Raw genomic sequence first — 14,885 nt, 5'->3', positions numbered from 1 at the left:
GGGGTTTGGGCAAGTTGGTAATGTTCAGGGGAGAAAAGACAAAAGATTATTTCAAAAGAATTATCTTCAGTCTTTTCTCCCTCGGACATGTCCGCTTCGATAAAGCAACCCCAAATCATGGGACCTGAATTCTCCTGGTAACCCAGGTTTACAAACCTCCCTTTAACCAGAACCTGAAACTGCGTTCCCAAATGATTGCCACTTTCAGTTTGGGGTTCTTTAATTTAAGCCCAGTTAAAAGTATATGCCATCTCTGTTGCCGCTAAACTTGGTTTTGCTCATTGGTGACTGTGTGTCAACCTGAAAGGTGTAGCTCTGTGTCGACACAGAGAGTACCTCAAGCCTGATTTAGAAGCTCCCTCTAGTGCAGTATGGAACAGCTCGGATGCTGCCCTTGCCCTTCTCCCCCTCATGCCTGCATTCTGTATTTTCTTCCCTGGATATCCATTCTCTTCCAAGCCTGACTTAAGTTGGTCTAGATATGATATGATATGATATGATATGGTATTTGTAACGCGCCTATACACATGTGTTTCAAGGCGCGACGAGGCAGGGAGGGGGGGACAAGGGGAGACAGACAACGATCTTACTAGGCCAGGTGTCATTCAGATCGCGCAAGTGCAGGGGTGGGGGAGGGGGAAAAGTGCAAGGGGAAGGGGAGGGGGGGAAGTGCAGTACAAGGTAAGTGGCGTAACGTAATAAATAAATAAATAGGGCCAGCTGGTGGCAAGTGTGAGGTAAGTGCAGAACAAGTGCTGGGGGAGGGGGGGGCTGTAGGGATACAGAGACAGTCCCGCAGTGCAAAGGGGTTCCAGGGCATCAGTGCAAGTGGAGAGTGGCGGGGCCCAGGGCCGAGGCCATTTAGAGTGGTCCATTTGCAGGATCAGTGCAGTTTCAGTGAGGAATTAAATTAGCTGTTCAGCAGGGGAGAGGGAGAGAGAAAGCAGAAGCAAAGAGGAAGGTTTTGAGGTGCTTCCGGAACCGGAGATGGTTCTCCTCAAGTTTCAGGGAGGCAGGAAGGCTGTTCCAGAGGGAGGCCCCTGCCGCGGAGAGAGATCTACCCCCAGCTCGTTGCTTCGAGAAGCCGCTAACCCTGAGGGAATTGGAGGCGGATGAGCGAAGGGCTCGGGAAGGAAGATATTTGGGAAGAGAGAGTTGAAGGTATTTAGGACCCAGGCCCCAGAAGGCCTTGTGGACAATGCAGAGGGTTTTGAACTTTATCCTCGCAGCCACTGGGAGCCAGTGTAGAGATTTCAGTCCTGGAGAGATACGGTCCCTGGGCTTGAGGCCAAGGACAAGTCTCGCAGTTCTGTTCTGGATGAGTTGCAGAGGGCGGAGAGTGGAGGCAGGCAGATTAAGATAGAGGCTGTTACAGTAGTCCAGCTTCGAGAGAACCAGGGCTCGGGAGACAGTGAGCTTCTGGGGGAAGGAGAGGAAGGGAAGAATACCTCTGAGGAGGTGCAGCTGGTAGTGTGACCTCTTGGCGACGTCAGAAATATGAGGAGAGAAGGAGAGTGTGGAGTCGAAGATGACCCCAAGGTTTTTTGCCTTGCAGGTAGGAGCAGGGAGGGGGCCAAGGGAGGCAGGCCAGAGAGCTACAGGGAAGGAGGGAGTGGGAGTACCGATGAGTAGGATCTCAGTCTTACTGGCATTAAGGCAGAGGTCATTGGCGGCACACCATTCTTGGATAGCAGACAGACAGTCAGAGATGAGGGAAGGAGAGGGGGAGGCTGAGGGTAGCCTGAAGATGAGTTGGGTATCGTCCGCATAGCACTGGAAATTAGGGCAGAGAGCGGCGATGCGGTGGGCAAGGAGTGCCAGATACTGGTTGAACAGCCAGGGAGAGAGATTAGATCCCTGGGGGACACCACAGGTGGAGAAAAAGATGTCGGAGAGGAAGGACCCCAGCTGGACCCACTGGGAGGGTCGATTTGAAAGGAAAGAGGTCAACCACGCCAGAGCCTGGAGATGATCTCCAGAGTTCTAAATGGTTATCGGTTGTGTTTTGTTAAGAGTTGATTGGTGTGATAGACTGCTCTGCATCCTTGTATCCATGCAGTGTGCCAGTTCATTGAGGTGGAAGGTATTTCCCCCAACAGTGGGTTAGGGGTGTTTCTCGAGTGTGTTCTGGGAGGTTTAGAACAGCCTTCTTCTTAATCAATGGGGCAAACCAATTCGCTAAATTTTGATCACTCAAGGAAGATTTACTTTGCCTTAAGGCTTTCCCTAGGTCTTGGCTTTTTAACAATGATAAAGTAAATCTGTGTTAGATTGTATGAATGATAGTGGTGATAAATGGTAATTCGTGGAAGGGCTTGAAAGGGCTGTTACTGCTGGAAAACACTGTGTTTCCCGATTTGTTACAAGGATTGTTTTGGACGTTTTCTTGGATGCTATCACGTGATCAGTTGGCTCTGCCTCCGAGAACCCCGCTCCAAGCTCTCCCTTCATTAGGAACAGCGCACGCGCATTCGTGGGAGGGCTTGAAAGGGCTGTTACTGCTGTTAGCGCTGGTGAGCGGAGTGCGGGGGCCAAGAACTATAATTGTATTTATATTTATATTTTAATTTATTTTCTTTTGTATTTTCGTGTTCTATTTATTTTAGTTTTGCTCAGTTGTGTAAAGGTGTTTTTCCTGGCCCTTAAAAAAGTTGCACAACGAGGACCAAAATGTATGCCTTACGCACAGGAATGCTGCCTATGGGTAATATGGTAGCTGACTGTGATTCAACGATGGTAACGCCCAAGCGTGGAAATACAGTCCCAAATGTTCCGCGTAGGGCGGTCTCCCGCTCTAGACTGCTGTCAATCACAACGGACATTCGGAAATTCTATCCTGAATGTCCGTCGATAAATGGATCAACAAGTGTGGCACCTGCTAATGGTATTGAGGGGCAAGAATCAACTAACACGATACCGTGTGTAGGAAATAACAAGGGGGGGGGGCAGCGGGCTCTACCTATCGATCTTTGTTCACCTTCAGATTCTTTGATGATGGCATTCTCCCAAAAAGATTTATTGGGGGAGTTTGTTTTACAGGTCCAGAAGGAATATGCTGTTCCGGTAGTAACGAATACAGTAGCTACTGTTCAAATACATGCAGCAGCTGTGGGACGCCAACAAGAAGGTGAAAAAAATAGTAATGATGATATTGTTGTGAATGAGGAGGAAAAGATTGATCAGGGTGAAATGTTGGCAGATGATAAAATTGTGCCACTGGAATTGAATATGAAAAACCAGGAGATGCATTCATTTGATCTAAAAGAAAAAGAGCATTTGTCACAGTCCCCAGTTATGTTCCCGGACTCACAACATGTGTCCTCTGTACTCTCTATTTCATTCACACAACCTACGCCGCGGCAATGTAGAACTAAAGCAGTGAATTTAAATGAAAACTCAGTTCAGGATGTATTATTAGGCGCTGAAAATACATTGCAGGCCATGAATACTGCCCTTTTTGCGTTAGCAAAGCTCTCCGAGTCCCTTGACTCATGACTCATCGATCAAAATTTCTTATTGAGAGAATTGGTAGAATCAAGAACAGCAGATGCACAGCGAGAGGCGCTAAATACGCCTCCAATAGAAGCTGCTAACAAGAAAATTTAAATTGAAATAATACAAAATCAAATAGAAATCGCTGTGCGGGCGGCAATAAAAGTGGCTAAAGCAGAACAATTAAGAGAAGTGAATATAACAGAAAAAAAGTAAAGCAAAAGGATGGTAAAGAACAAACGAATGGCTGTGCTGTACAGCAAGAAAAGGGTAAGGAACTATCGGAAGTAGTTGATCCCAAGGAGGAGGAGGTGATTGCTAAAAATGGTCCCGAGGTGAAGTCTCTGGTGGCATCTAACCCTGTGTATAATATTTTTCCTGCTCAGGGACCCCAACAACAAAGTAAAAAAGATGTAAAGGAAACTAAACCACCAACTCAAAAGAAGGCAAAGAACTAAAAAATATCAAAAATGCAAAATAGTAAAAATTCTAGGCAATTTTTAAAACTCCTTAACTTGCCTGATAAATGAGTGCAGGATAAAAGTGCTGCTATTGTTAGAAAATATGCGGCTTTGGCTGAAGTAAAGGGGCAGGTTTTACAACATATACATGTGGTAAAGGAAATCCCTAATACCTCGCAAATCGATCTGACATATTGCCCCCTTGGACAAATTGGTCCATGAAATAGCAAAAAAGGAAGGGGAAAGTAGTGAGACAAAAAGATCTTTGGCAGGGATATGTGATCCAGAAATACCTGCTCGATCTGTACAAACTGAAACAGCCAATCATGGTACATGAGCGCAGATAAGAGACTGAGAAATCTCTGAGGCAAGTTATGGTGCAGCCTGCAGTGACCTCCAAAAAGAGGGAGGGGAAGAAGAAAGAAAAAATGGAATCGGTTGCATGCGGTCTCAATGAATGCGTTACCAGGGCATTCTGTTGTAATTGGAGGGACACAAGTTGTCAATGGAGCTCCTTTGCTGAACAGAGCTGAGTAGTGCTCTACCCATGCTTCTTCGGTCACTGCAATGGCCTGGATGGCATGTTGTGGCGCTAGGTTACTGTTTATTAGTTTCCAAAATTGAGCTGATTTCTTTCCCTCCATTTTGGATAACATATTCTCGGCGTCATTTTGTAACATTATCGCTGCGTGAGACTTGAGCCAGTTCTTATAATTTTGTTTAAGTGTCCTTATTCTTTGTTTTGTGTTTTCATTCATACGCCCCTTAATCTTTCTTATTTCTTGCCTCATGAGTCTTTTCCGTTGCAGAACGTAGACATTGAATTTATGTTTTGGTCTTAATTCACCGTGACTTAAGTTGTGTTTACGTTCTGCGAAGTTCGACAGCAGATGTTGATATTCAAGGCCTTCTGTGTCTCTCATGAAGTTAGCTGTTATCTCCTCTACTTCAGTGTCAAGGAGGTTTAAGCGGATGCTACTAGACCCGGTGCCGACGGCATATGGCCAGCAAGCACTTACATGCTTGTTCTGGTTTTCAAGGGTGAGCTGCACCATTTCGTGGTCGCTATGCGACATTTCAAGTACATCTAAGTGCAGTACTCTCTTATGAATGTTTTCGCTAACAAATATGTAGTCTAGGACTGAGTTTTGCTTTAACCTTCTCCAAGTGGGCTTAGCTGGAATATCTCCCACCGTATTCCCATTCAACATATGCATTCCTCGAGCTTTCATTTCTGTGCACCATTGTGTTGCTTTGGGCACCAGGTGTTTTTCCTCGTTTAGGCATATGAGATTTAAGTCTCCACATAGTATCAGGTCGGGCGGCTGTATCTTTTCAAGTAACCCGTTAATCACTGCTGATACTGTGTCTGAGAACCCTTTAGCTTCTTTTGCTTGATGGTTCCAATAGACGTTAATAATGCATAGCTTATTGGTCTTGCGATTCGCAGATTGTGAGGCACATATTGTAGTTAGCTGGATATAAGGCGACACATTGAGCGATTTCAATTATCCTGAACCCGGAAGCCTTTCTAACGGCTGTCAATAAGCCAGCCATTGGTCTTCCTTTAGGCTGGCATATCGCAGGGTTGAATGCAATTTCGAATCCTTCAAGTAGCAGAGTTTCCCTTAGCCATGTTTCTTGTAGGCAAATGAGATCCAGATTTTTTGCCCATGGGGTATTAAACAGGTGGCGAAACCCTCGGGTGTTCCACAAGGCCAATGTGCTGATGCTTCTTGGCTCCACATCCTGGCATTAGGGGTTTGACACCTTATTTAGGGTGGCTGCAAGCCAAGACAAGTCGGACACACTATGTGGAGAATTGGAAGCTGGCGAACCATTGGTCATTGGCGTTGGTAGACTCTGGGTTCCCCTGATTGTAATCCTTATTGGTTTATCCTTGTGAGGCAATGCCACACACTCCGCAGACATGGGAAGAGCCGTTGTTGGAGCCTTTGTCATTGCAGCTATTGACCTTGATTCTTGCTCTTGATGTCGTTCACAATTAGTCTCGGGCTCAGTTGTAGAGTTATTATCTCTTTTTGTAGTAGGCAGCCACACACTAGGATCTGCCCTTGTTATGTCGAACCCTAATGACATCAGCACAGGACCTGCATCTAGTAGGGCATCAGCAATCAGTTTCGACTGCAAGTATTACAGCATCGTTTTTCTTTTCATTGAAAAATTCGACAATTGTAAGGTCCTCGGAGGCAATAGCTCTCAGACTTGGAATCAAGTGGCATAGCCAAATTACATTGTGGCGGTTTAGAATTAAGTCATCCGAGGATACAATACGTTCCAGTAGGAGGCGGTGTAGACCTTGCTGGAGTTTGCTACGTGAAGTTCCCATCTTTTTCTCTCCAGAGCGGTCGCTTCTTTTAGCGTGATCTTGTCTATTCTGATGCTCTTTAGAGTTACGGGTCGCTGCAGACAAATTGCTTTCGGAGTTGTTGGCCCAAGACGGGCCCATTAGACGAGGCATTGCGGGGTCATTAGTCTCGGCCAGTGAGACCTTGCTGTCCTGTTTAAGATCTAGATTACCGGGTCCTTGTGCTACACGTAAGTTGTTGAATTTTTCTTCCACCAGTTTATGTTTATCAGCCAAGGTTAAAAACTGTAAGCAGTGGTCCGCATTCCCGTTAAGACGGGCACATGGAGGTTCGATCAGTTGACAGACTCTCATAGGACTTCTTTTGTCGTTGACTTGCTTAGGTCCTGCAGGTGTTGGACACATTGCAGGGATGATTGGTTTCAAGACAATGTCTGGGATCAAAGTGATTGCCAGTTGCTGGTTCTGCTGTGGCTTGATCGGTGGCAAGACTTGTCTCGACGTTGCCTCTGCGTGTGTATCAGGCACTGCTACATCCAGCACTATGGGCAAAGGCATCTGTCCGGATAGAAACTTCTTCGCTGTACCAGACTCTGAGGGGTTCACAGAGTGAACCGCAGTAACCGCTAGTGCCTGTGCCGGCAGACAAGGCACTTGCGACATAGTTGCGTTAGTGGCGTTACAGGGCGTCTCTACGTCCTCGTAGGTCGAAATATTCAACAGCGAGTCAGAGACGTCGCTAATGCACGTATGGGCGGCTTCCAAGTCTATTGGTGACTCTTTAGAAGCTTTAGCCGACTGCTTGCTTTCTATTGGTTTACTTTTTGATGGCAGGCCGTTTACTGTGACATTCACAGTTTTGAGGTTGCGTAGGAATTGTCGTGAGTTTGTGGCTGCTCTCTTCGCTTTCCGTGCTGGTAAGTTTTTCGTTTTCTTACCGGGGCCACTTAAAGCATGTTCATCACTTTTATTTATTTTATGTATGTCAGATGGAATCTTGAAGATGTCATATATCACAGCCGATGGCTCGGCAGCATCCAACATTACTATGGGTGGAACCACAGGCACCGTCTCCTGGCAAGAACTGCTTGCAGATGTTGACAGAGTTTGAGGGTTTTGTAAAGCTAGGTTAGACGCATCTTGGGCCTCTATTACGGCTTTCTCAAAGCCACTTGTTACTGCGGGGTAAGGATCCGTTTCCAGGAAAGTGGCAGCCAGACTGTACTCGACACTGCCGGTTGAATCAACCAACCCTACCTGTACCAATGGAGCTACTGCCGGTAGCTGTAGGCCAGGTGTACATTCCGTGAGGTCCAGATTTTTTTTTGACAATGTCAATGGTACCACGAGTGGCGGGATGTTGGATGGATTGCTGTGTTCTGGTCTGGAACACGGACGATGAGAAACCGGTATACATCTCTGACAATTAAGAGCGGTTGACAAACCATTCAGTGTGGAGTCTTTTTGAAATATATACAAAGCTTCTTTTGCAACCTCAGCCAGCAGTTTTTTATCAATGTTAGCGTTCTTTACGTTGTCCAACAAGGCTGCAAAAGTTCCATCAGTCTTCTTGTTCAGCTCTTCTAGTACCACCTTACAGCGAAGGGAGTCTTGATCAATTTTACACACATTGGTTGTCAACGTGTGTATTGCAGTCGTTGAGGTGCTCATACATTTTGAGGAATGGTGCAATGGACATACTCATGGATGACCTAATCAGAGCCTGTATGTCTTGAGGGGATTGAGCGATTCTTGGTGCGACATGCTCAAACTCTCCACGGCGCGCACTTCTTTTTTTGCGAGATACCCGCCATCTGATCTTAGGAAATGGTTGTTCCATAAGAGAGGAGTCAGAGGACACTTGCTCTAACTCGTCCTCGTTTGCTGACACAGATAATTCACTCCCGCTTTGTTCGCATTGCAACGCTTCCATTGAGTTAGTTGCATTCAATCGGTCGTTCTGATGCAAACTTTTTGCTTTTTTGTTTTGGGAGCATCTAAGACTAGGTGAGATGCTTTCATCCAATCTTCAGCGTTTGACAAGGCAGCGGACACTGCAGTTTCTGTGGTACAGAGATAGGCGAAGACGCCTTTTCGACAAGTGGCACCCTGGACAGTGGGTCTGTAGTCAGTAGGCTGTCCGGCGTTTTTCCTATGTCACATTTCCGCATTCTTTGTTTGTTAATGCGAGTAAGGTCAGCCAGCAGTTTGTTCACAACCTCAAGTGAGTTTCTGTGGTCCATGCCAACTACACCAGCATTGACCAGAGCGGGTTCATGTTCCCTTGACATTTGCGTCCAAAGAGCATCTGCTGGATTTGTATGCTGACCTATCTCGCAGCCGTCTGTGCATTTAAAGACCACGTCGTCATCTTCGCAGTTAGAGCCGCAAGCGCAGGTACAGTGAAACTCTAAGTGTGGCTTCACCTACAGATCCTATTGTGGATACTGCACTGAAAAAGCGGCCGTGAGGTAATTCTCTGCCGGAAGTTGATCTTGATTCAGGATTTTTGGACATACAGTTGATACCGTTGCAACCAGCCACACAATGAGTTGGGCCCAGATGACTGGACACGGTGGACGTTAGGCACGTGACAGTTGCTGTCGCAGGAAAGATTTCCGCATCGGATGCAATACTATCCGTGGAGCCTTGACTGAGTTCTGCCAGTGGCGTTGCGTTGCTAGTACTGAGATTGGCCACAACGTCACTCACAGAACTCCCGCTCCCCCCTGTAAAGACCAATCCAGCCAGTGCACGACCCGTGGGCACATCCTTACTAACGGCCAGAGGGGGCAAGGGGAGAGGTCCAGTGCAGGGTGATTGGGAGAGACATTTTCAGTACTATTACCATCGTTATTGACAGGTGGACTTCCCATACCAGCCTTCATACAACTAGGGGTAACTCTTGACATTAGGTCACAAACTTTCGTGTCACTTACTTGGGACTCATCCAAGAGTCCAATGATATCTGAAGGATGTGCCGGCTCATTTGTGAGGACACAGTCCAGGCCGGTAGAGCAGTCGTGGATAGGAAGAGTTGCGCACACTGGAGTCGCTGATTTCGGTGGCATCCCCGCCTCCAGATGCCGTTGAACTCGTGTTTTGGCGGAAAGAACGACTTTCATTGCCGCATAGACGAAAGCAGCCCCCTCGAGCTTCCTTGAACTTCCTTGGACTCCTTCGACTCAACACCGACTCCCCGCCCGCTGCACGGGGGGATCGAGTCTTTCAGTGCACGCAGGCACGCAGGTACACCCACAAGGTAGAGACAGTGTAGACAGACTGCAGAACAGACTGCAGAACTCCGCACCAGTAACTCCTTCGACTCAACACCGACTCATGCTATTAAAAAACACGAACAGCAGATGAAACAGAATTTATTTATGAAATTCATAGATTTTGAAACTGCCTTTGACTCTGTGTCTAGGCAGTTACTATTTAGAAAATTGTCATTTAAAAGTGTCCGGTACATTTGCAATTCTGGATACAAGAGTTCCACACGAACACCTCAATTCAGGTTCGAATTTCATTGGACGGCATCTTGACTCGTTGCATTCGTACCTTTAGAGGGCTGAAGCAGGGATGCCGAATGGCTGCTTCGTTGTTTAACTTTTACATAGCAGATTTGGCAGATGAATTCAGGAGCATGGTGTCAGATTCGCCTCGCTTGGACTCGGTCGTGATCCCCTGGCTGTTTTATGCTGATGGCTTGGTGCTGCTGGCAAAAACAGCGAGGGGATTACAGAGATTGTTGGATGTGGTGGGAATATATGTACGAGAGAATAAACTGACTATAAGTGTGAAGAAATCAAAAACTATGAAGTTGGAAACAAAACATGGAAATAAGACAGCTCGTCTCTCCTGGCATCTACAGTCTCAGCGCCTAGAAGATGCCAGGGTACATAAATATCTAGGCCTGAATATGAACACCTCAGAGTCTGATATACCATATTATAACGAAATAAGATAGAAAATGAAAACAGTTACTGCTCAGGCATCACTGCTGAGTTACAAATATGGAATGTTTTCCTTAAAACCTATAGTCATATATTATTGTTAGAAAGCTGTACCAACAGTGATCTATGGCGCAGAGTCAAGAGCTTGGAGGGACGAATTGTTTTGGACAACATTGGAAGGTTCTTATTGGAAATCACTGTTGAAGTTGCCTAAATCTGTGTCAATATGTCTGGTGCGATATGAGTTGGGGCTGACTTCACTTTATACAATGTATATGTGGAAACTGTGCTGTATGTATCGCAAATGTATAATAGCGGTAGAAGAGAAATCCATCATGCACATATTGTCCATATACATAAAAACAACAGACCATCACTCATATATATGGAGGCGGAGGGTTCAAGAATTTCTACAGAATGCTAATGTATCAGAGGAATTGTTGGTAAATAATCCAATGAAGGCTAAGAGAAAGATTTTGCTGTGGGATTGGTGCAGCACTTATGATCAATGTGTAAAGACCAAACATTTAGTGATTTATAAGACCAAGATGAAAAAGTTAAGAACAGCTGTATTGTATCTAATGAAATTTCCGGGAGCAAAATATAGAGATATGTTCTTGAGATTCAGGTTTAACGTCTGGCACACCAGGAATGTTTTGGCTAAATGGAAGTTATTATCGGAGAAGATGAATTATTGTAGATTCTGTAAAAATATTAATGTGAGCGAAACACTACATGATTTAATAGTCATTTTTCCTTCTTTAATTGATAAAATAACTTTGTTCTTTAGACCACACTTTGAAGGTTATATACTGCTTACGAAGGAATCATTTTGGTGGTATGTTTACAACACTAGGCTGACTAAAGTGAGAATTGCAGTAGTCAATTTTCTACTGGCCCTGAAATTAAAAGATGATAATAACGGTGCTGGGGAATAGAAATGTTAATGGCATATTGAACTAAAGATGCATAGCTAGAAATAATTGCATTTGTCTTTATATTGTACTGAAATGGTTCTATTATTTCTTATACTTGGCAAATAATCCCCGAAGAGTGTGGTAATTTGACTAGTCTTTCATTGTTTTATTCTTTTAATGTAAATATATTATAGGTATGGTAAATAGACAGGAAGAATGTGTGTTAGCCAGTGTAGATGAGGATGTTACATTATATCATTATTTAATTTTTTTGTGATTAGGGATGATTTGCAACGGTGGTTGTAAGTGTAATTGTCAATTTTTTTTAAATATTATATGTATTTTTTATATTGGAAAGTTGATTTATCAACTGTAACAATAAAAAAAAAATTTAAAAAAATTGTAACAATGAAGAATTTTTGTCCACAGTGCATCGCTGGTTCCAGTCTTTTCATTTGGAGAAAATGAACTTTTCGACCAAGTGGAGAATCCAAAGGGCTCCTGGTTGAGGCGGACACAAGAAAAACTAAGGAAACTAATGGGAGTCTCGCTGCCTCTGTTCCATGCCCGGGGTGTATTTCAGTACAACTTTGGCCTTCTCCCATACAGAAGGCCAATTTATACAGTGGGTAAGTCAGAACTGCGCATATCTGTGTGCTCGAAGGCAAGTGCAATTATACTTTTTTCTTTTTTTATTATTTTTAAAGCAAACCTAATACAAGAACACTAAACATTTCAACATGAATCATTGCATATGGTACAACTTTTAAGATTGTCTTGGCCGTCCTCATATGTCCTTCTCATGGTCATGCAGCCCATCCGTGAGTCCATGTCCATTAAACCACTTAATGCTGCCCCATTGGGCCTTAGTTCATCAGATTTCATGCGCATTCACCTCAGGTCAGACTATGGAGGGGGCTCTCCCACCATTCCCCCATCTGAGGATTACTTTCTCCTGTATTTCACCATGTCCTCCCCTTCCCTGGCTTGATCAACACTCTGTCTCACCCTATATTTTTCCCATGATGGGAACATTGCTTGTTGTTGGCCCCTTTTTTCCATAAACCAATTAGTCACACTTCAACCCCCCCCTTCTAAGCGAATATCTCAGTTATAGCTTCCATGTGCTTCTTACGTCCATCGTCCAGTTAAACCCTTAACCTCTAACTCCACCCCCCATCTATACTCCCCTCCCTCACCCTCCTCCCTCCATCCCCAACTTCCCTGTCACCAGTTTCCCCTAACTCCCCCTTCCTAACCCTGAGTGCCACACCTTCCCAATAAAGTGCAATTATGCTTAACATGATAGTGGGGGTGGGTACTTGGGAACGCGATTCATATATGATTCGCTTTTTGTAGTTTGTAGCCAGTTTGCTGAACGGGTATTGGGAGGGTCAGTAGGATGTGGGTGAAGGGAATGTTAGTTTAGTGCTGGTTTGTTAAGCTTTACATTGTCTGTGTTAAAAGACTGAATGGCCATTCAGAGTTGGTCGTAACGGTAAAATCGGTGGTATTTAGCAAATACAGCAAATTTGACCATCCATGCAATATTTTTTGTGGAGTTTTGACCAAAAATCCACATAGCATCATTAAGAGTTGGGCGGTGCAGTTATATTAGAAATGTGAACCTGCCACAACTGACCGAAGAAGAAAGCCATAGCTACGTTACCTGCCAATAAAACAAAGGTTTAGTAATGGCTACTATAAGACCCTTGGAACAAACTACTACAATCCATGATATGCCTATTTAATAGAATTAGAGAGGAAGGGACGGTAACAGAGCACATGGGTAGATCCATCACTGTGCTGATCCCCAAGCCAGGGAAAAATAAAACTGAATGCGCCAACTACCGCCCGATTTCCTTATTAAGCAGCAGCATTAAAATGTAGGCAAAAATCCTAGCAAGGAGGCTGGCGTTAGTATTACCAAGGACCATACACCAGGATCAGGTGGGGGAGACGCACACAAGACAACATCAGAAGGGCTATAGATATGATAGATTTAGGCACAAGAACAGAACAGAAATTCTCTATAGCAGCACTAGACGTGAGAAGACCGTTTGACAGCCTGGATTGGGGGTTCCTAGAATGGGTACTGGGAAAATTTGGATGTGGACCGGCATTTAGGCGAATGGTATTGGCCAATATCCAACTGCCATCCACAAGAATCATGGTGAATGGGAAGCTTGCTGAAGAGATTAAAATCCAGAGGGGGATTTGCCAGGGCTGCCCACTGTCGGCTCTGATTTTTGCCATGGTGATGGAACCGGTTCATAGTGATAATACCGAATACCAAAATCTCGAAAACCAAAATCTCAAAGACAAAAGGCCGAAAAAAAAAATATCGAATTTTTTTTGGACGTTTTTTTTTTCGAAATGGGGGGGTTAACTCCCCCCCCCCCCCCCACCCCCCCCTTTTTTTTTTTAACCATTTTTTTTAACCATTTTTTTTACTTACCTGACCGCAAAAACACATATAAATAAATTAATAAATAATTCAATATTTTTTTTTCGAGATTTTGGTTTCGAGATTTTTGGCATTCGGTATTATGTATTCGGCCTTTTGACTGACCACCGATGAAACCATTTGCAGCTACAATTAGACAGGATCCCGAAATTCTGGGGATAGAATCTAAAGGAGGGACGCATAAACTAACCTATTATGCAGACGATATCCTGCTCTTCTTGAGAGACACAAAACGGACCCTGCCGAGAGTGATGATTAGACTACAGGAATTTTCTGAGGCCTCGGGGTTCAAGATTAACTTTAAAAAATCCAAAGCCCTCAATATAACGGATACTCAGAGTGAAATCCGGGAACTAAGCATGGGTCATCCGCTGTCCTTGGAAGACAAAGAATTAGAGTATTTGGGGATAAAACTAACAAGAAGTTGTTCTTAACTAAATGGGGCAAATATCCTGCCTCTGTGGAAAACGCTAAGAGAGGACTTGCATAGGAGGGACGGACAAGAACTTTCATGGTCTCCAGCATAGCTGCGGTTAAAATGATAGTCATACCTCGATTTATTATAGGCCACTAGCTACCCGTAATCATACCAGCCAAGATGATAAAAACCCTACATGAGAAGATCATTGCCTTTATCTGGCATAAAAAGAAACCCCGGATTCAAAGATCGGTTCTCCTGTGACCATTGTGGACTGGAGGTTTGGGAGCCCCGGATGTGAAAAGGTACATCTTAGCATCCCATATCGCCCCCATGTTACGATGGTCAAATCCAGACCCGCATAAAGATTGGTGTAGAATAGAACAAGAAGCGACCACTATCCCTCTAAGTGCATTACAATCCTTACACACCCGGAACAGAGCAGCAGGAGACCAATTACTGAAGGCAACACTAGACTCGCTGCAAAAATGGGACGTAGCATTGAAATGAGGGAAATTGCCCCGGGATTGGGACCACACAGCCCGATGTGCCATAATGCAGACTTTTCCCCCGGAATAAAGGCAGCCTACTAGGAAAGATAGGAGGGACGCGACACACTGAAATTAGAAGACTTCTACCAAGATGGCAACCTGCTCATCTTCGAGGAATGCAAGCGCAAATTCCACATAGGGGAGGGAGAGAGGTACAAATATATCCAAATCAGACACTGGATTTCTCAGAGGGAAGTGAAGAGAGCTGGTACACGTACATTGGTAGGACTGGAACTAAATATGCGCAAAGGGGTAACTACAAAAGGGATCTTGAGGATATGTAGGCTACTGAAA

At 44.7% G+C, this 14,885-nt stretch overlaps 1 protein-coding gene across 1 annotated transcript in view; it reads left to right on the top strand.

The window, feature by feature from the left end:
• The window catches only part of MOGAT2 (monoacylglycerol O-acyltransferase 2), a 493,563-nt gene that overhangs the window by 358,717 nt on the left and 119,961 nt on the right, over positions 1-14,885 (top strand). The window contains exon 5 of the mRNA XM_069640058.1: positions 11,585-11,784. Within this exon, the coding sequence (XP_069496159.1) occupies positions 11,585-11,784 (200 nt within the window). The remainder of the gene's footprint in view (positions 1-11,584; positions 11,785-14,885) is intronic.

Source organism: Ambystoma mexicanum, chromosome 7q (genome assembly GCF_040938575.1).
Source record: "Ambystoma mexicanum isolate Mex_15411 chromosome 7q, UKY_AmexF1_1, whole genome shotgun sequence".
Lineage (NCBI taxonomy): Eukaryota > Metazoa > Chordata > Amphibia > Caudata > Ambystomatidae > Ambystoma > Ambystoma mexicanum.
This window is presented reverse-complemented; position numbering and strand designations above follow the sequence as displayed.